General features: G+C 42.7%; 1 protein-coding gene across 1 annotated transcript in view; it reads right to left on the bottom strand.

Moving 5' to 3' along the window:
• Nucleotides 1-15,423: 15,423 nt before the first annotated feature.
• The window catches only part of RTKN2 (rhotekin 2), a 210,112-nt gene continuing 203,969 nt past the window's right edge, over nucleotides 15,424-21,566 (bottom strand). Inside the window, exon 21 of the mRNA XM_052799817.1 lies at nucleotides 15,424-21,143. Coding sequence (XP_052655777.1) covers nucleotides 20,590-21,143 — 554 coding nt within the window. The 3' untranslated portion in view covers nucleotides 15,424-20,589. The remainder of the gene's footprint in view (nucleotides 21,144-21,566) is intronic.

Raw genomic sequence — 21,566 nt, 5'->3', positions numbered from 1 at the left:
AAATTTTTTGCTCCTGATTAAAGCACTTGACCTCATAAGCAAAAGGCAGATATTTCAACACACACCCACAAGTGGGCTAGGAACAAACTGCAGAGAAAAGACCAAAAAGAAAACCCCCTTTGCTTAGATACACAAAATAATTCATTATGAAACAAAAGGCAGAATATTTAGTGCATAACTCAAGCTTGCCTAGGGCTCAGCTAACCACCCAATTACTGCTTTTAAAGCAGAGAGCTCTTACTCCAAGCTAAGGCGCATGCGGTGAAGGCCCACATGCTCCATTGAGCCCATGGCGCGCATGTGACTGAGACCCATTTGCTGCCTGCAGGAAGAAAGTGTCTTTCATGGGACCACGCCAGCTCACCTGCCCCCCCCACACCCAGCCAGCAGGACAGCTGGGACTGGGCACATGAGTTGCCATTATCTTTTTTTTTTTTTTCTTCTCCATATTCCCAGGCTGAAATACTTTCTGCCCATCAGAAGAAGGATGCAGCATCCTCAGTGCCTAATTTCAAGCAGTAGCTGCCCTGGGGTGCCCGGGACAGTGAGGTGGACGCTCCTTCCTTCCTTCTACCCATTGGCATGGGGTGACACGGCGACCAGCTCCCGTGTTTACTCTTTTCCCCGGCTTTAATAACAGCGCAAGGATGTGTCGCAACTGCAGAAGAGTCAGCTGGCTCCCAACCAACTGAAATAGCAATAATCTTGATGGCACCCTTTAAAATAGCAGAGAAACCAGCTCAAACAGAAATTAACTACCCTGCGAGGTTCTGTGGTCCATAAAATACTTCCCCCAGCTCCATGGTTTTAAAATAACATGAAAGAAATACTTTCCATAAAAAGTAGTTAACTAGCATACAGATCTTTTTTTTTAGTCGTAATTCTGAGAGTCATACCCAAACAAAATAGTTATACAAGCATTAAATTATACATTAAAGAAGGCTGATAAAGACAGTGAATTACAGAGCTACCATATAAAATTTCAGATATACAGATAGCAAACATTATTAACATTTCTATTAAAGGTGACCTACAAAAGAGGGACAAAAATAATCTGTGCCACTTCTGATTTCTTGTGATGTAGGAGAAAGTGAATGTGAAATGGCTCCAGCCCAACTGCCACCCAGTCCCTCTGGCATCATCCCTGTCTGCTTCCCCTCCCTATCCTCGCTCCCCAAATTAATGGAGGAGAGCAGAGGATTGCTTTCTGCTGGAACTGCAAATATCTAGGCTGATGTTCTCTGTTTTAGCTGGGAAAATTCCTTGGAGGGCATAAAGTGGATGTTTTGCTCAGCACTCACCTGAAACACTGAGATGATGAATTTTTAGCAGAAAGATTTTTTCCTTTCTGCTTGATGGGGTACCATGGGTTTGACCACGCGAGCAAAGGCAGCAATGGGCAGAGCTGGTTGCAGCAAGGCTGGGGAGGCTGCCTTCTGATGGGTGGCTCCTTGTGGAGGGCTTATTCTGCATGTACCCTCTGGTGGCTCTTCCCCTGGGGCTTCCCCAGTGCCTGTGAGGGTTGGTCCTGCGCTTCTAGCTCTCCCTGGGGTGGGGGTACCAGCTGCCTCGCCACTCTAGCCATCTGCAGGGTTTCATAATGCCTGTTGGCATTACAAAACATATAATTATAAAAATATATAATGAAATATATTAAATATATATTTATATAGATAACTATATATATATACACTTTCATTATATAAACATATAATGAAATACATAATTACCTCCAAGACTGCTGCTCCTCCACCCCTCGTGGTTGGGATTGTTTAACAGGTTATTTGGTTGCTGTTACTTTCAAAATTTATTTGGAAGGAACCCACTAACAAATTGAAATACACAGGCACACACAGAAACACACCACAACTGCACAAGCAGCATGTCCATAGGTGATTAAGCTTACAAAATGAGGATGCCCAATGTATTTGATTTTTCCTGCAGCTGCTGGGCTTGGCTGTCAGGGTGCTGCCACTGTCCTGTCCGGGTTCCCCCACAGCCACCCATGGCATTTGAGGAACTGTGGCTAGATGGGAACTGAATTTCTGGTGGAGAAAACAGTCAGTAAGGAGTAGAAAAATATTGATTTATACACTAACATACAGAGTGTGCGTGTTGTGTTCAGTGCTGCTACTGCACGTCTGCAAGACTTGAGTCCCTGTTGGGGTGGCAGGGACTGCTGTCCTTGGCTTGCACCAGCCGGCTGTGAGGGACAAGTCATTTTCTAAATCTCGTAAGCAAGGAAGTGAGACCAATACAAAATAACACAGAAAAGAGGATTTCTGTTAACCTCTGAAGTACCGAGGACTCAGCATTTACCATGAGGGCAATGAGGTTAAAACAGGACTGCTGGTGGTTTTGCATTGAAGTGGCTTTCCATGAGGAGCTGGTGATGGTTTCTTGTGGTGATATTATCCAGAAATGACGACTTCAGCTCTATTTTTTTCTGGATCTTTCAGTACAATTTTAGCAGGGCTAGGGTTGGGAAAAAGCAAGTGAGGAGGAGAGGTGGGTTCCCATGTGGAGGAGCTGTCAGCAGAGCCCAGCTCCTGCTCTCGCAGGACTGTGGGATAGAACACCGACACTTTGGAGTTGCACAACCATCTGTGAGGAGTGTCACCCATCTGTGAGCGGTGTCACTCCTGCTCTGGCGCTGCAAATCGAATACCTTTGTCCCATCAGGGACATGCTTGAAGCTGGTATCTCGCTCTGGTGCTTGGTGTTTGACAGCACAGATCCTGCCTGTATAACCTGTCTGTAGCTGGACTTAGGGGGGCTTGCAGGAGGGTAAGGGATGGGTGATTTTATACCAGCTTCTCTGTGCAATGCAGAGCATCTGGGCTTTAACTTTAGGTTATTAATATACAGTGAGTCCAGATTTCCAACTGTAGCCTGTTTTTCTGTACCATTAGTTTCTACTTTGTGGTGAGCAGAGCATTTCACGTATCATTAGTGTTTTCTTTCATCAGAATTTCCTAAATCCTGTCATTCTTAGATTTTCATCAGAAGCTCCCAAATATTTCTAATGCCTAGATGGGCTCCTGGAAGGCTGGGCTCAATTGCCTCTTGTTAAAAGTATGTTCCTCTTTCCACAGTTGTTCTAAAAAGTTGGTTTAGTGTTGTTGTCTGTGAAGGCCTTGCTCTAAGGGCAGTAAGCAGACGCGTGCTCTGCTGCAGCCAGCCATCCTGGCTGAAGCTCTCAAGTGTGTCCCTAGCTTGCTAGATGGTTCCTGAGCTTCTGCCTGAGCTAGACAGGAGATGTTCATTTTCAGAGGTGAATGTCAGGTATCTCCATTGCTAGAAGCATAGTTTGGATTAGGTCACCTCTTGCACGTGTGTATTGCTCTTTTATCTTGCAGCATTTAATACTCAGAACAAAGCTTAGATGGAGCAAAAAAACCTATGGGGGGGGTTGAGCTGCATAAGGTGCCTGCAAAGGAGCAAATAACACTCACATGCAATGTGTGCCTGAAGCAGTGGTGGGCCGAGGCAACTTGTGCGCAGAGCAGCAGGTGAAACCCGCCAGTCCCCAGGAGGACACAAAGCATGGGCAGTGGCCTCCAGGCAGCTGCCAGAGCAAGCGGGTTGCCTGGGAGGTTGCATGGACACTCCTGCGGGAGCAGCTGGAGTGCTCGTCCTGGCCAGTGGGTGATGTGGGATCTGGGTGGCCATGTGGACCACCCGGCAGGCTGCCTTCAACAAGCATGAGAAGCCCTTTGGAGAAAGACTTTGTGAAGTGTTTTGTCAAATGCTTCATCTTTTGATACTTACAAAAAAGCATCCCCCATCACCAAAACCAGAAAAGGCTGCCAAAGCATGCTGTGGCTGAGCATCCATCTGCTTTGCCATCACAGACATCTTGTCTCAGGACGTGATAGTTGCACAATAAAATCCTGGTCCCTGCTGAAATGCAGGACGGGGGGTGTACGGTAAAAACTGCTGGACGGTTTTCTTGTCATTTACAGTAGCTTTCGAATTAGGCCAAGCAGATCAGTCATTCAGCCACAATTTCATCTAATATGAAAGCGAGAAGCTGCCACTAGACCATCAAGGGATGGAGGAGAGTGGATTACATTTTCCCACCTGGAGCTATATTGCAGCCCAAGCAAACACTACCTGATAACTGATATAAAATAAACTTGAAATAAATAAAGCCTGACAATGACCCACTAATTTATGAATTTACCTCAGTGAGACCAGCCAAATCCATTTCAGTGTGGACAGGTTTCCGATCCGAACCAGCTCTCCTATAAAGCTGCTGATGATGCTACTCTTCTCCAAACTAGTACAAAACATCTAAACAAGGTAAACAAGAAGAGTCTAAATTGCAGTGAAGGGACTAGCCTCTGAAGCAGGAATGGGAAGACAGGGGTGTCAATTCATTAAGGCATTACATATGTCAACAGGAAGGGGATTTTTCTCCCAGTAACTTACAATGTGACGTGAAAGGCGGTCAGGTTTCACCCCTCAGAGTACCGCTGCCTCTCGCAGAGGCAGACCCTGACCTCCCTTAGTCTCCATCTGCCATGCCCTGAGCTGCCAGCTTTCCAGGCTTGCAGGGTAGCTCTGAGAAAGCAGCCATTACCCCAACAGTCCCTCAGTCTTTGCCTGCATCTTCTGCTTTCAGCTGCTAATGGAGACAGAGGAGCAACTCCAAGAGTGGAGCCACCAGTTGTATTTTCCACTGGCTGCAATTGGAGTGTGTGTTTGTTTATCCCCTTCTCTCTCCACTGGTGCATGATAGCTCTGCTCAGGAGCATCTGTTTTTCATTTAGAACCAACGTTAAGCTACTTTTGCAGTGGGATTGATTGAGGCAGAAGGAGGTCAAATGATTTATCCCAGTTCAGAGGGAGTCCCACTAAATAGCTTGCCTGTAGCACCTATCGATTATCAGTCCTCCTCTGTTCAGAGGAAATACATGGCTCAAAGAATTGAAATCAGCACAGTAGGGAGCAGCAGTTCCCAACTCTGTCCAGCTTCGGCTTTTTGGACAGGCCCTTATAAGGCCATGTAAAGAAAATCCCAGAGAAGCCAGAAGGAGCTGTATGCTATTAGAATTGGGCTATATCTCCATATGGATCAGATGCAAAGGAATTACAGCTGCACGCTGGATACTTCAAATAAAACAACAAGGTCACTTGGACTAGAAATCCAGCAGCCCCTCCATCTCAGGTGGGCTGGCTCGAGCTCTGCACTTCTGCCATGCCTTCCTGATGCCACCCCTCACCTTGGTGCCATCCCTGCTCTTCAACACTGCTCCTCTCTCTGGTGGAGCAGGGCTTGGATACGTTGTTAATCTTCATTCTTACTATTCTTTCCAAAACCAACTTTTCTTAAAATTCCACTGCATCTCTGTATGCGCAGCTGCTTTGCTGTCTCACGACCCAGTGACTCTGTGCTAGGCAGGGTGGTACAGCCGTGCATGCTCTCTAGAGGCAGGTAGGATGACCAAAAGCTTCCCCAGAGATATCCTGTGTTCTAAGCAGGCACAACAAACCATCAGCAGCCTCTAGACACTGAGAAAGAAGCCGGGGGGGTGGGGGAGGACGGGACCAAGAGGACAGGCAGCAAGGTCAAAGTGATAAATTGTGGTGGAATACTTCAGCAATGGAAAATAACTTGGCCGGGTGCCATGGGCAGCGGTGGTTTCCTTGTACCTTCTGTGCCTTCCCCAGGGAGACACGCACACACCCCCCAAGTTTAATGGGTAGTAGAAATGGGCACTTCCAAGTGGTTTTGTAGCCAAAGCCACTCTTCCCCGTCTTCTGTCCTGGGTGATCTTTCTGTCCACAAAAAAATGCATACTCTCCAATTCTCCCCCTTCTGAGGGCTTCCTTTTTCTCTATTTTTTTTTTTCTTGTATGCCACATCACTCTTTGTTTTAATCTCACTTCTTATTTATTGTCAAAGGAAGGCTTGTCATTTTTTGCCGTCGAACATCTCTCCTTGGAGCCGGCAGACCGGTACCTGTTGCTCTGAGAGCACCTTTGCCCGCTGAGGGCTGCATGCCACTTGCTCTGTGGGGCAGGGGTGCACCCACACCCGGGCCCCTGCCCTGGGCTCCGGCACTGAGCCCTCTCTGTAAGATCCCTTTGGGTAACCAAGCCGCACAGCGTAATTCTGAATCAACTGCATTAATTAGGCTTGGGCTTGGGCTAATTAGGCCTCCTGAAAGCAAGCTGTATTTGCTAGAACAACGAGATATATGATGCCGTGATATCTACGCCGCTTCTCCCGCCCAGGCTGGTTGCTCCGCGGGGCTGTAGCTATCGTCGTGTGCCAGATCATCTGGAGCTGAACCGGGCACTGCTGCACAGCACCCTGCTGCAGCATGTGGACATTGCCTCACCTCGACCAGCACAGAAAATGCAGCCGGCAAATTAGCAAGAGTAGCCCATGGCCAAGTGAGAATTGCTTCATCGACATGGCTGTCTTCACCAGGTGAGCAGCCCTCAGTTTTGACATTGGTGTAATCTAGGTAGATGGTCATAAAAGTTTGAAAAATTCTGCTCGGGCCATTTTATTTTTTTATTTTATTTATTTTCCTTATCCAATTGAGAAAGCAGGAAGATGGGAAAGAATTAACATGTCACTTCCTGGATTCATCAAGCTGAGAAGCAACAGGCGGATGCAGAAGTTGGGTGTTGCATTTTACAAGCACTGGGATTGTGCTGCAGGGCAGCCTGCGCCTGACAAGCCCTGGCTGTCTGGGCTCCCACTGCGTGTGTCTTAGGCTGCTGACAGTGTTTAAACTTACACATGCACATGTGCACACAATAGGCAGCACAAAGACTTTAAAATTTCAGCCTCAAGTTAATGGTATGATTATTATCTGGAATAGTACGGATGCAATCTCTGTTCCTCCATCCCTCCTCTTCACAGCCCCTGAATTACCTTCTTTATACTGGAGTGGCAGCTTCTTAAACAGTCTGTTTGAGGTCATACTAACCTGTAACATTTTGATCTGGCTTTCGAACCTGTTCAGAAACGTTTGCAGTCTTTGGATAGTTGCACTGAGGAGAGTGACCATGCTGCAAACCTCGGCTCTTCTGAGGAGTTCAGGTGTGACCTCTGTCTGCAAGGGCTGGGACGTTTCTGCGCTCAGCTGTCATCTCTGCCCATTTCTTGCGATTATAACCAATGCTTCTGTCAGTTATCCTGCAACACATCACATAGGAGAGCTGCTGTGACCTACCCTGAACAAACACTAGCTTGCACTGCCTACAAAGATAATCATGTAAGAGCTGTACTTCTCCCAGCTTGTACCATCCAAGTTAGCCTGGTGTTAACACCCTTATCTACCCACGGTGACAGAGGGAGTTTGGTGGTGAAAGGATGCACAAGGGGTGCAGAGCAAATGCTCAAACACCTACTACTGTCATGGAGAGCGGAGGGATATTATTCAAGTTCAGTATTTCGTATGAAGACAATTCATTGCAGATGTCCAACAGCTGAGCCGGGCACTTCTCTGCTGGACTCTCTCCAGAAAAAAAAGACCTGGTAAAGTATATGTGCTCTAACGATTTCTAATTTCAAGCAGCTTGGAGGCACCCTTAATGCAGTTTGGCTTGTGCTTACTGCTGTGGGAGCATGGGAAGACTGTGTGTCCACAGCCATGGTGAGAAACCTGACCGGCAACATTTCACTGACTTCCATCAAGCTGTGAAGAGGACGGAAGGAAAAAAAGAGCCTGACGAATCTCTCCAGGGCTATGGTGAACACTGCTGAATGCGAGCTTGTTAGCCTTCCCAGGGAAACTTGGATTTATCCAAATACCATGCTTTGTGGAGTCACAAAAAACAAACCAGATTTCACTGTAGTGCCCTGCTACGTGCCCCCCCCCCTCGGATGTCCCCGTGCCAGAAGCTGCTATCCTGTGCGGCCCCTCCAAGCTGTGCTGCACGCAGGACCCACACTTCACAGCCAGAAACCTTCCAGCTGGTCCCGAGTTACTTGGGCCTGGCTTTCTGTTTTTTCCCTTACGTGTGTGAACAGGCCTCACGCTTGGAGCCTCCGGGCATGAAGGCGGCGTAAATGAAAGCATAAACACAGCTATTCTCATTAATAGATGTGCCGAGTGCAGTGTGCTGCAACTTATGCATTCCTGCTTTGAACGAATGTGAAGAATTCATAGAATTCTCATAAATCTTGATCGTTTCACTTTCATTGAGGGTTTTTATTATTCCTTTTTTAATTTTGTTTGCTTCTCCCCCCCCCCATTAATCATTCTCTTGTTCAGAAGTTTCCTCTCTCCAGTGAGAGAGAATTAAAAAGCTCTGCTTGGCAGAGCCAGTGAACCGCACCAGCTGCATACTAACGAGGATGAGAATGGCTCTCGAGCAACGTGTGGGCAAAGAAGGGATGCAGCCACTTGATCCAGCATGTAGCCTTCAAGGAAATCCGGGATGCTCTTTGTTAGCAACGCGTCTACCCAAAGGAGTAACCTGGTCCTAACCCTGGTCCCTTGGTCTCACCAGCTTGGGGGATGCCATTGCGAGCATTGTGACATTTGGCCATCTACATCATGCTCTGGCTGCTGGAGTCCTGCAATTAATCATATTTTTATGTGTATGATCTACCCTTTGGCTAACCTGCTCACTTTTATAAGGTCCAGTGCCTTGAAACACTCTCTTAGGCAACCACTATCCTTAGATACCACACCAGGAAAAGCAGAGGTGGGGGCAGGAGGAAGGGGGAATCAGAGGATCCCGTTGTGACACTGGAAGCCAGCCAGGAGGGAGAGGATGAGGGGGACAGGCCCTGAAGTAAGCTACAGAGGAGATGGGGCTGGAGGGATGCTGGCGCAAAACCATGGGGTTAAGCTGTAAAAGTGCCAACACTGAAGCACAGCGGGTTTTGCTTTAAACAGGCAACTTGTGGAGTTGTGTCTGAAAACACAGTATTCATGAGTCTCAACTTTCATTATAAAATAGCCTTGGAAGAGAAGAGCCCCCAAAGTGTGACCTACTGGACTGGATATGTCCAAAATGTCAATACAAATAATATTCCATGAATTTTTTTAAAGCCAGCTGCCTCAGTAGTAGGATCTGGGGTCGGCAAAGATGAATATTCTTAGCAAATAGTTGTACTTACAAACCTGCTTTACTAGCACATACCTGGTAGCCTGTAGTCCCAGTCAAACGCTCGTCTTGTGAAAAACATCAAGGAAGGAGCATCAGACTTGAGCCCTGCAGAAACCCGGTGCCATCATCCCTCGTGCTGGCGGGGGGGCACCCCCCAAGAGTGGGAGCAAGGCTGCGAGGGAGCCCACAGATTGCGGCCGGCCCTGGGGCAAGGACTGCGGTACACCCTCCCACCGCAGCTCCCAGGGCCAGGAGAGTGTCTGCCCATTCCTAAATTCCTGCTGTCAGGGTACGTGTGCCTTAGTCACGTGAGGACTGGCAGCATGAAGGGGTCTCATCCTGGCAGACGTCAGAGGAAATGTTCACCGCTGAGCTCATGAAAGCTTTGCCTCCCCCTGTCCTCCAAAAAAGCAAACAAAAAAAGAGCAGGTTTGGGCTATAAGAAGCAATGACCCCACAGCCTCCAACCACACAGCGTATCACGGGTGAAGTGGCTTTGACATGTCCATTGTCCCAGCAGTATGTGCCCTGATTATTTTCTTTTTAATAGTAATTAGGTGGTTAATTACCTGAAGGTTGCAAGCTGAAGTCTTATTTTTCATACGTGACTTAGTAAATAAATTACCCCAGTTGCTATTACATAATGTAAGTAACAGCTACATGATTTTAAAAGAATAGTCAAATCTGGCGGACAGAGTAATTCCATTTTATATTAGAGCCTAAACGCTAAGAGTTTGCACAGAAAGTAGAAGGCAGCTGCCTGGAACAGTTTGAAATTAGCGTGTTGTAACCAGCTATTATTATTGTATTACTGCTTGTAATTCCCAAATGGAGAATTATATTTCTATAATAGATACTGCTTTTAACAACAAGAAAAAAAGTATTTTCTTTTTCTGGCAAGGAAAACTCTTTTAGGAAATGATACCATTGAATGTACATTTCCGAGGTGAGGGGGGGGGAACCAACCTTGCTATATTCCTTTGCACAGGGCTTCAGCTTTCCACAGATGCCACTGCAGGATTGTCTGAGATTTCTTCTAAAGGGCTGGCAGAAAGGTAGATTTATTATTTAGAGATGAAAACAAGCTAATTAGCTTTTTGAGCTATAATACACATTTGCTGTAACTGCATTCAGCTTGGAATTTAGCATTCACTTGCCAAAAAATGAGATGTTCCCTCTCCCCCACGAACTGACGAGGCCAAGTGCTCCATTTCTGCTTCTTAACACGCATCTGATCAAGAGCAGTGTGGCGAATTACAGGGCTGGTGACTAGGAACATAGCATCACATTTCAGGCTCTTGGAGCTTAATATTGGCCAGTAAATTTTTTACCTTAATTTTAACAGGCTTTTACTTCTGCGTATCAGTTTACGTGGGAAGGCTGGCTCAGCCCTGGGGACCTGGGCACAAACCTGATCTCCCAGCCAGACCTAAAAGTAAGTCAAACAATCAATGCATCTTTAATTTGAAATGCTTTATGACTAATCTCTTGTTTTCTTTAATTAATGATCTACAGTTAATCATTATGAATGGTAAATAGCCTATTTCAGCATTGATAGCAAGATTTCCTATGGGAAAATCTTCCCTTATAGCTTTAATTTAAATATGCATTTTCACATCGCACTTACCAAATCCTTACCTTTATGCTATTGCATGATTACAGGTCCATTAACTAATCACATTTGACAACTTGTTTATTGAGGGGAGCAACTATTTTACATCTCTTGCCTGGGAAAGAAAATACTCTAACAAACAATTATTCAGCAGCTGCAATCATGGAGCACTGAATTAATTGCTTTGAAGATCTCAGTCAAGAAGATCTTGATAAAAATCAAAGAAAATGTTGTTTGACAGAATGCGTGAATGAGAGCGCCAGAAGGGACTCCAGCTCGGTAAGCTGCAGCCCTGCTCCAGGGAGCACTCGAGGATCACACCTTGAAATGCCGGACTGCAACAGAGGAGGCAGCCGTGGAAAAGCTCATTTGCTTGTTTGTTCTTTTAAGCTTTAGTTTATCAAAAACAGAACTTACACATATAATTTGATTATAGGATCAGGATCAGCTAAAAGGGCAAACCAACCTGAGCATGATCAGGTCTATAAAGGCTGGCACGCGGATATCTCATACATGTAACCTCTGTGGCTGGATTCTCCTGCCATATAAATAATTAACCCAGAGGGTATTGTGAGGCTTAATGATTATAAAGCACTTTAAGACTTTCTCTCACAAAGGGAGCTGCTGTGATTGCACTGGCATAGGCTAAAAAGAGAGAGCAAGCAAGCGGGCGTCTCAGCTCTGGACCTAGCTGGGCAAAAGCATCTCAGTGCGCAGCCATGCTTGGAGCCAGGCGCTGGGGAAAGGCAGCAGCGCCAGCACCCTTCGCTCTCTGCCGTGTGTCCAGGGTGGTATCAGGAGCATTTGCATCTTGAGCGTGCATGTTGGTGCTTCGCTGGGACTAGACCATTGTGGAAAATAGTGGGATCACTGCTGAAGCTTGATGCAGGTACTGAAGACGTCAATTGGAAAGGAGTTTCTGATCTCTCTTCAGCTCCATTGTCCACGTGGCATTCACCAGTGTGACTGCTGCTCTTTCAACAGCACAAGGAGAATCACAGCATCTCACGTGAGAGTGCTCCACAGACAAGTCACAGCCTGCAACGCACTGGCCAAACACAAGGCCGTGCTTCCTTCTTTCAGCTGCTGTACCTTGCGTGCTTTGCAAGCCAGCCGAGATGAAATATGTTCCTGCCAGATAAGACTAATTCCTACAGTGACACTGAAAGGGAAGGAGAGCTCAAAGGTTCAAAACCCTCTATTGTAAGGGGCTTCAAATGCGAAGGATGAGGACTAAACAATATAATCTCTGAATATTATGTCACCATAGAAAGCTGAAAAAGTTGCCCAGTAAGCTGAAGGGTAGTGATAACATCAGGCAGCTTTACAGAAAACATCCTCCTAATTGAGCTTCTGTGGGTCACATGAAACTCCTAACACAGTCAGCTTTTCAAAACTGCCCTGTTCTTACGTTAAAAACACCTTTGTTAGCATCATCTCTCTAGAAATGGGGAGAACCTGAATTCTTTTCCCATTCCTGCATGTCCTCAGTTCAGAAGAGCCTGTGAGGATGGTGGTATTTAGGTCACGGTCATGAAATGCACCATTTTGCCAAATCCAGCACCACTAAGAACTAATGCCTCAAAAAGGAAGATGGAAACTACTGTCACAACTGTCCCTATTTATAGGTGAGGAGCTGAGCAGCTGTGACCCTTGCATTGGCTCTTGTTTAATATAGGCAAGAGCCCTAACTGAATTTGTACACTTGTAATGATGTACCCTGATTCAAATAATTGTTTCTGCAGTAACCCCTTGGCTCTCTTTAATGCTTCAATAAGAGACAGATGGAGCCTAACTAAATAATTGGCTCTATCTTCTCCTCTTTTTTTTGCAGGTATGGTTGACAGAATTTGCCCTACTAAAGAAAACATGTAGAAAAAGGCAAATAAACAAATTATTGCTGAGGTTTGTATTAATCACTCTAGCAAGCTGTAGAGTAGCAGAAGACTGATATGTTCTGGTTTATCCTTATGAAAAATGCAAATAGCGGGTTACGCATTAATGCTTGGAAATCACTAACTTTACTTGCCAAGGAATTATACAATTATTTTAAATGGATAAATGGAAAAGTGTGCATTGGTCTGTAGGCTTAACTGGCTATTGCATGAGCTGGGATAAACCCGAGTTAGGCCCAAGACAGCAGACCATTCTTTACAGAAGAATAATGATCAAGCAAATATTTAAGAAACTTTCTAAGGAGGTCATGAGTAAAATGTGATGTATTATTAGACACACAAATGAACTGTTATTAAAACAATAAAAAATTGTGACATATTAAAGGCACGGTATAGGAAATCCAATTTGACCTGGAGCTGTGTGTGGAATACCATTATTAGGATTTGTCCTTAACAAAAGGCTTTCCATTTACTTAATAAAATTGAAATGAGACTCTTCGAACTTTGAGCTAAGTTTCTTCCATGTTTGAAGAGCTAGTCTGCCCTATGTCATTTCAAATGGCCCATGCCATGAGATAAAGCTATGTTGGTGAGAAGAGCAGCCTTGTCCTCTGCGTTCAGTCAGTAAGTCTGGATTCAGGACAAAGCAAGGCAGAGTTGCCATTGGCCCTCAATTTTCATACAAGCCAAATACATGGGCTGAGAATCTGGCAGCTCAGTACTTCAACAATTGTGACGCCGGCCGATACACCCACGTCATGAGGTGGTCAGTTAAATTGCTGTGTTTATTTTAAAAGCCCTCAATCCTTGTGTACAGACATGAGGGACTGAAGAGTAATGATCACTCAAAACCAAAGTAAAGCAGCTGCTGCCATCTGAAAATCCAATGTTGTGTGGACAAAGCAGCTTACTTGCGCCAGCTACGCACCCGTAACATTTTTCCTGCTATTGAGAAGTTTTTAAGTCAGTTGTTAAGCTCACCATAACAGCGCTAGGATCTTCTTTTCTTTCCTAAGGTGCATCTTTACTTAAGCACAGACCATTCTGGCCATAGAGCAATAGAAACATTTTTGTTTGTTTTTCGCTAATGCAGAATGAGCTGCTAAAATGGAGACAATACTAATGAATGTATTATGTTCTTGCAAATCATGAGTACCCCTGAGCTAGAAGTATGTGTTCAGCTCTGGGCACCCAGCTCAAGAAAGGTATCGTCAAAACACATGTGGGATTTTGAAATAGACACTAATTAGAAAATGGAAAATATAATTCCAAGAAATATGGAAAAGACTGGGACCATTTGCCTTCAGGGTGAAAAAACTTAAGCAAAGATACTTGTAATTTGGTACCACCTTTATAGCCAGTGACAAAAAAAGGGAGGTAATGGACGATTACTGACTCTTGCCCTCTTAGCAAAAGAAAATACACAAATTTTAAAGTTTGGAAAGAAAACTCTTGTGGCATGTCATCAAAATGCAAGTTCTATGAGGCAACAGTGATGCTGAAATTTAAGTAAATTAAAAACTACAATTTTTTACTTTTAACTGCCACTATGAATTCATGTCCAGACACAGACATGCAGTGAAGCTTTGACAGGATAAAAGGCTTCCCACATCTGCATATAAAAGAGCCTGTAATTACTAAGGGCTCAGAAGAAGCTGTCTGTGTGCGAAACACAACTCCACAACTTCCTTCTGCAGGTATTCCTGTATCGCCTTCTGACACGGTGACACTGGACAACATCTGACAAAAACCCTCAGGTGAAACGATGTAACTTATAAATTATATTATTTTGTAAGTATTTTGGAAGAAGTTTATAGAAATGTGAAGAAAAACCTTAACAGAATCAAAGACACTTCACTATAATTTTTCTCCCTTTGGGGAGGTACATAAAGAACATTTAGAAAGCTATCTTAATATAAAAATCTTGAAAGATTGTTTTTTCCCCACGAAAAGCAATTTATTTTGATGTCTCGCAAACAGATTTTTCTGTGAATATGTAATACATATATGGAAAGATTACAGTATAACCATTTGCTAATGGTTACATGAAGAGATCATCATATCTTACTTTACTATGATCCCTTAAAGCAAACTGCAGCAACTTTAGCTGCAGCGTGATTTTCATTAAATCACGCAGCTGCCTTGGCTTGCCTTGTAATTATCAATCACACTTTGTTTTTTTCATGGACTCTTAAATCAGTCAGATATTCTAAAAGTAAAATGTCTAACAATTCCCTCTACGTTTATTACACACTTTACTCGAGTAGCACAGTTAGCTTTAAATCAGCAGCGCTACACCAAGCTCTAACCGGTGAGGCAAACAGGAGCTCCCCTTCAGCACAAGACTGCCTATGAAAGAAATAAATTAATGGATGGTACTAGTAGGGTCAGCGGCTCATTTACGAAGTCACCTTACAAAGCAGGTGGAATGATGTAAATCCTGCTTCATGACACGTTTTCTTGCAAGACTATGAGAGAAGTAAGATAGCACCTAAACCAAAACATTTTGGCACATTTGTGGAAACAAAGTGCATCTCAGATAACATTTCTAACATCATGTATTCACACAGAGATCTGTTGGATATATTGGACAACTAGCCGAGCAATCAACACTAGCTGCCAAATGTTTTTTTCTCCCTTCCTCCAGTTCAGAAAACTGAGGCCTATACTGTTTGCTACTGTCAGTAAGAGCCTAGAGGGTACATTCAGCAGGCCCATTAGAAAAGTAGCTACCCGTAAGTTCTCTGATTTTAATGCAGCCATCACCCATGGTTTATAAACTGGAGTAAAGCTTAATGTAGTTCTAGACTGAAGAAAATTACACCAAAACCCTTTTACTCTAGAAACATTTTTAATTTCACTTGCATATTTTAACAGAAATACATTATGTTAGCAGCAAAAAAGGAAGATTTCTGTTCTAACATTTCACAATACATTAGTATCCAAATCTGCATTTTTCTATTACGGTAATCTACACTAATTATAAATCAACTCTGGATACTAGGACAGTATTTCCAAATATGTACAAACCACCATAAAATAACTATTAATATAACTACCATAGAAAAAACATAAAATCACATTACTAGTAAAAATGTAAACATTTTAAGCTAATGTCTTTAAAATTGCAAAAAGGTACCGTCTACCATTCCAAGACCAAGTGAACAGCTGAAAACATTAAGTATATAAAAAGTTACTAAATTAGGTCTTTGTTCAGTCAACATTTCAAAAGTTGTTCATGTTCTGTGAAATTTATATTCAAGTTTGGACTTGCTTTCAAGTTGTACTTCAGAAAAGAAGAGTTCAAGTTGACTATTGTCTCTGCCCGACTTCAAGACAGCAATCATGCTACTCAATTCTGCTTTTAAGCAGCAGTTAATTCATTCCAGCAGCAAACAAGCAGGTACAATTTTGAGAGCGGGCCTGACACATTCCTCAGAAAAGTACCTAATCACATGTGTAGTTCAGCAGTATCAGGTGCCACCAATGTCTTCACGGTGCTACACTGGGTAGTTAGAGCTGTTCATTCTGGGTGCAGTGTCTCTTGAACACCTACTGTTTTTCCATGCATTCCACTCCCAGGCAGCAGCACACTGACTTGCCTGCACAAATGTGAACATGGGGCAATGGGACGCGAGGGCTGGGAGAAGCCACAGGCCTCCTGCTGTCTTCCAAGCTTCATCCCAGCTGGAGGCTGGCTAACGTGACCTGTGCCTTTGTGAAATATTTCTTATTTCAGCATGGTTTATAGATGCTAATCAAATGACTTTTGGGTTTTGATCACTGATATTTTGAGTCATGCAATTAAAGCACCCTCATGATTGAATGCAACTGATAAGATGGCTTAATGGGTACATTCTCTTTTAGTGCCCAGAAGCAGCAGTTAAACGGTTTCCACCATGGCCTGTAAGGAACAGGCTGCCTTCCACCTCTCTGCCTCTAGACTCCTCCCCCACCTCCACTTTGAAGGATGAAAGCTAACAGCTCCTCAGCCCCACACGCTACCAACAGACGGGCTTCAGCGACCACCTTGGGCCACGTCCTTAAAACCACACAGCCTGGGAAGTGAATCAGTGCAAAGTCTAAAACGTTACTGTACCACACTGCGATGTAGCTGGCTTCACCCTATTAGAGTGCTTGGGTACAAGCAATTTATTGGTCTTAATTCCTGTTTTGAATATTCATCCTCATTACAGTCAGGAAAACTTGAGGAAAAGAAACAAAGGAAGAGTTCTAATTTCTGAACAAGCCTATGCAATGATAAGTAATAAAGCAATAAGTAATAAAGTCATAAAGTATTACAATTTGTCACTATATGGAAAAGCCAAAAAATGTCCATTTTCCTCACAGATATATCTTCTAATTATAGTCCTAAAATTGTGCTCTGTTTTTATTCCTAATATTTATGTTCTCTTGCGTAGACAAAAGCTGACTACAAATGTATTTCCTACGACTGACTTTACTGTATAGCTAAGATCAGCATTTGTTGGTAGCCTGCAGTTTTTATCAGTTAAACCAACTTGCTTAACAGAAGATGCAAAGGCAATAATAAACGGCAATACAGAAGGGGGAAGAAAAAGAAAAAAGACTAAGTAACAATAAATACTAAAACTTGAAGTCAACTGATGCTTCATAATAGCGATTATATAGTGGTTGTTTAAAAGAACAGCAACTACATTTGGTAGCAGAAGTCCTTCCAGCTGTAGGAGCCTAAATGTGCAATTAGTTAAACAAGTCTCAACACTGCCATGACATTTCACAGGACCATAAGAACAACACTGTTGTTCTGAAGCAGGATGATCAGGGCAATTAATGGCCTAGGTTGCTTAGTAGTGATCAGGGCAATATAGTGAACTGGCTCATATGAGTCTAAGGATAGATATAAAATGTCAATCAACACAGCTTCATGAAGAATAGGTCTTGAACAACAGGTTGCATTTTACTCTTCGATGTAGTAAGCTCGGCTTGCAAAGACAGCTGCACTGAGGTGTTACCTGTAAGAACCCTAAGTCACCTACTGAAAACCAGATGAACATGTTATTTTCTTTAAAATATCAGTACTAGATCAAATCTATATGGAATGTTATGTTGAAGACAGAAAACTAATTTCAAAATGCAGTATTAAGAGGGAATCAGCAAGAAGGATAGTTGTTTTCCGTTTTATTAAATTTTTTCAAAGGCTCTGGGAAAAAAGGGACACAAACTCAATGGCCTGTCTGTTTGCTTTTCCCCACCCCCTACCCATGTCACTGATGTAATAAAAACTTATCACCTCTCTCTACAAACCTTGCCTTGCATTCAATTTTAAAAATCAATGATCTGGAAGAAACTGTAAAAATCACTTGCAATAAATTTGCAAAGGACATGCAGGCTGCTGGAGTAGTAAAGAATGAGGACAGGTCACTTACACAGAGCAATCTGGATCACGTCATGAGCAGTATTTTAATGCTGGTAAAATACAGTGTATATTTCTAAGAAAAAATAAGGTAGGACAATAAGAGGATGGTGTACCGCATTCTTGAAAAAAGACTCTGAAGAGGACTTAAGCCATCAAATTCAGCATCCAAGGCAATGCTTCCACAAAAAAAGGATAATAAAATTTTTGAGGAAAGAGGGGAGGAAGATATTAATCAGAGTAAGAGGATCATGTTATGTCTCTATAGAGTCCTAATGGATCACTATTGACATGTGGCATCTAATTCAGATGTCACACTTAAAAATATTTCAATACATGAGAAGCACAGAGAAGAACATGAAGATTAATTAGTCTTTGATATCATTCATTGCCATAAGAAAGTTAAGGAATTCAGTACATCTCATCAGAGAAAAGGTTAAAAGGGACATAATCATGATTTATAACTACACACAAGCAATTAGAAAAGCTGATACTACAGAGATCAATATAAGCAATCAAATGCATAAAAAGACCAAAATAACTTAAGGTGGAGCTAGAAATGCAAATAGAAAATCAAGTGAAAAAATGTACCTGGCGTAATTAACTATTGCAACAGGAGGTATGAGTGAATTCTCATCACTTGAAGACTTTAAATTAATATTAAATGCCTTCCTAAAATATGTATGTTCAGTTCAAAACAAAGCCACTGAATTTAATAGCGAAACTGCTCGTTGAAATTCAATGGCCTGTTGAATTTAAAAATAAATCCTCATTATGGTGCCTTCTTGCCTTATATATATTTCAAAATAAAGCTTATAAATAACAATGAAATGGAAGGGGGTTACCAAGAAAAAGGTATTCTTTCTTTCCAGAGCACAGTAACATTTAAGGCTAGATTTAAAGCTAAATAAGCTGCAGCTGCATTTTGGAAAATATGCTTCCTCCCCCGCCCCTGTTTATTTTTCCTATTTCTTGTTCAGAGTTGCACAGTCCACTTAGTTGACTGTGTCTGATTTACATAATCATGTAGTTGTTCTTCAGTTTTTCTGTTCCTATTTATAAACCATTCATAAACCATCCACTTAAGTAACAGCATGATTTATTGTAAGAATGATTACGGTTGTTTCAGAGGGAAAATGGGATGTGATTAAATGAAGAATGAACAAGGACATTCTAGAAGCGAAGGGCTCTAATCCTGCGAAAGGATTTGTAAATGAAACCTGCCTCTCAAGCCCCATCCCAAACAGCCAATGAACTACTGAGGGAATTCAGCAGATACCTTTACAGCTGTGCAGCCAAGAGCTTAGCAGAAGACAAAAAACAGATAAAACAAACAAATCAACCATGCACACAGTATCTTCTGGAGAAATGGTAAAGCTCCCAAAGCCATCTGTACTTCAGGAAAAAAAAAAAAAAAAAAAAAGAAAAATCAATGAACTGTATGTATACAGTTGCTGATATGACTCTCTCAACACAGGTCTGAATACCAAGGCTCTAGAGGGAGATCTGCAAGCAGACCTTTGCTCTTGGATATTTAAGCTGTGGATCCAGGAGAACAGAATCTTTTCCGTATGCAATAAACGTTTTGCAGGTGCTACAGGAACCCTAACAACCCATGCTTCTTACAAAAATGGTGAACAGCCTGATGGAAGAATATCAAAGTTCAATATTTTCACCTGAAGTACTTATTCTCTGCTATTTCAGAAAGAATGAGTGGTGAAAAAAACCCTATTTGTTTACCAGTAACACTGCCCCGTTTACAACACAGCTACCTACCAGGAACAGCTGAGAAGCTCTATAAAGGAGAAGCTATGCTACAGAACCCCACTTGTCATAAAAAAAAAAAAAACCATAAAAATGAAATCCTGAATAGGTGTTCATACAGAGTACTGCTTTTAAAAGTTCGTCTTAGTCTGAAATAAGCAGCAGTGATGGATCACATTCTTGTTCATACACAGATAATCCTGGTCCATTCGGACAGCACATGCACCCGTAGGAAATTAGGAGATCCCACACTAAATTGATAGTACTGCTTCTGAAATTCATACGGAGTTATAGAGCCGTTCAGGAGAGCACAATAACTTTTCATAGTACATTATCTTATAAGCAGTGGTTCCCAAACAGTGAGGGAGAGATAAGAATATTTTAGGTGAAGCAAAGCATGGAGCCCAGGAAAATCAGCTTTGCAAGATCTGCGCTGAATGTGTGTGAAAATCCCACTTGAAGTAGTCTGAGGAGCTGCAGATGGGCTAAGCTGAGGGACTGATAGAAGGCAATGGTAACATCCCTGCTGCAGGGACACTGAGTTACCCTGAACCCTCCTGGTTTTTCAAGGGGAAAGTACTGAACCACTCTTTTCAGAAGTGGCACCGTTATTTCAGATAGAGATGACTCTCCCTGTTACTAGTACAATTATTTTGATGTTAGCGATAATGAGTACACAGCTGAGACTGCAGCTAGTAGTAATGCCCTGGCTAAAGGAAAATAAAACTTTAGCCTCAATACTTACAAGCTATATACTAAAATCTATTTTTACTCCAGAGTTATAGTAGAAGACTGAGAAACTTAAAATTCCAGGGATGGCTCTAAGTTAATTATGATGTCTATAGCTGCAACCATGATCTAGGGTCTAGCATTTCTGTGATGCATTTCTGTCTAGGGGTTGGTACCAGTTTGGTTTCAGACTCGGTCTTGTTAACCAATGAAATGCGATTCCCGTGGCCAGCTGAACTGCTTTTTCTATAAGGACCAATTTTGCAAGGAGCAGCAATGGGTGTCTGCAACTGCTGCATTTTTGTAGATAACACTGAATCAAAGGAAGAACTACTAGCAGATGTGTGGTCAGACTTCTCCCAGTTTTCCTTGCCCAATTGCTCTGTGTTCACCTGTGCTTTTGTACTGTAGGGTGACTTATCGGAGGGTGGAGGTGGAGCTCTTCTTTTCTTTCCTCTGCTATCATTAGGACTTGTAGTATCTCTTTTTGGGCCCAGATGCATGTTCTTCTGAACAACCATCTCATGAGACCCATCAAATAGTGAAGCCCATAGGGAAGACGCAGACTCTTTTTGCTGGCCAAGCAGGAACTTGCCATCACTCTCTTCGATTCTTCTTTGTATGATATCAGCTAAGCCCTCACGTTTCACTGGAGAATCAATGCCTGTAATTTTAAGGGATGGCAATTAACTCAGATTAAAATGCTACCAATGATTTTACTGCTACCTATTACGTTACTGCTATTCAGAATACAAAACTGTATTAACTATGTCTCATGAAGTCTGGACTACTATTAACAGTATTAATGGATGAAATGGAAAAGATTACATATGCTTTCAAAGAGAGAACTGAGGTGACAGGAGGGAACTGTTTTTGTGACAGCTGGCATTAATATTTCTTTCCACATAAAAGTAGAAAAAATAATGTACTACTAGGAAACCTATATGTATTAGATATTAAACATATTTTGTTGTATAGTGCTTTGAAAATTTCGTTTCACAGAAGGCCCATGAAAATGTCTATGACTAAATATTCTTGTGCTTCCAGCCTGCAGAAAATGGGACATCTTTACATATATCATTTTTCT

The sequence above is a fragment of the Harpia harpyja genome, chromosome 10, assembly GCF_026419915.1.
Source record: "Harpia harpyja isolate bHarHar1 chromosome 10, bHarHar1 primary haplotype, whole genome shotgun sequence".
In the NCBI taxonomy this organism is placed as follows: Eukaryota; Metazoa; Chordata; class Aves; order Accipitriformes; family Accipitridae; genus Harpia; species Harpia harpyja.
Note: the sequence above shows the minus strand (reverse complement) of the source record. Positions and strands in the feature narration are given on the sequence as shown.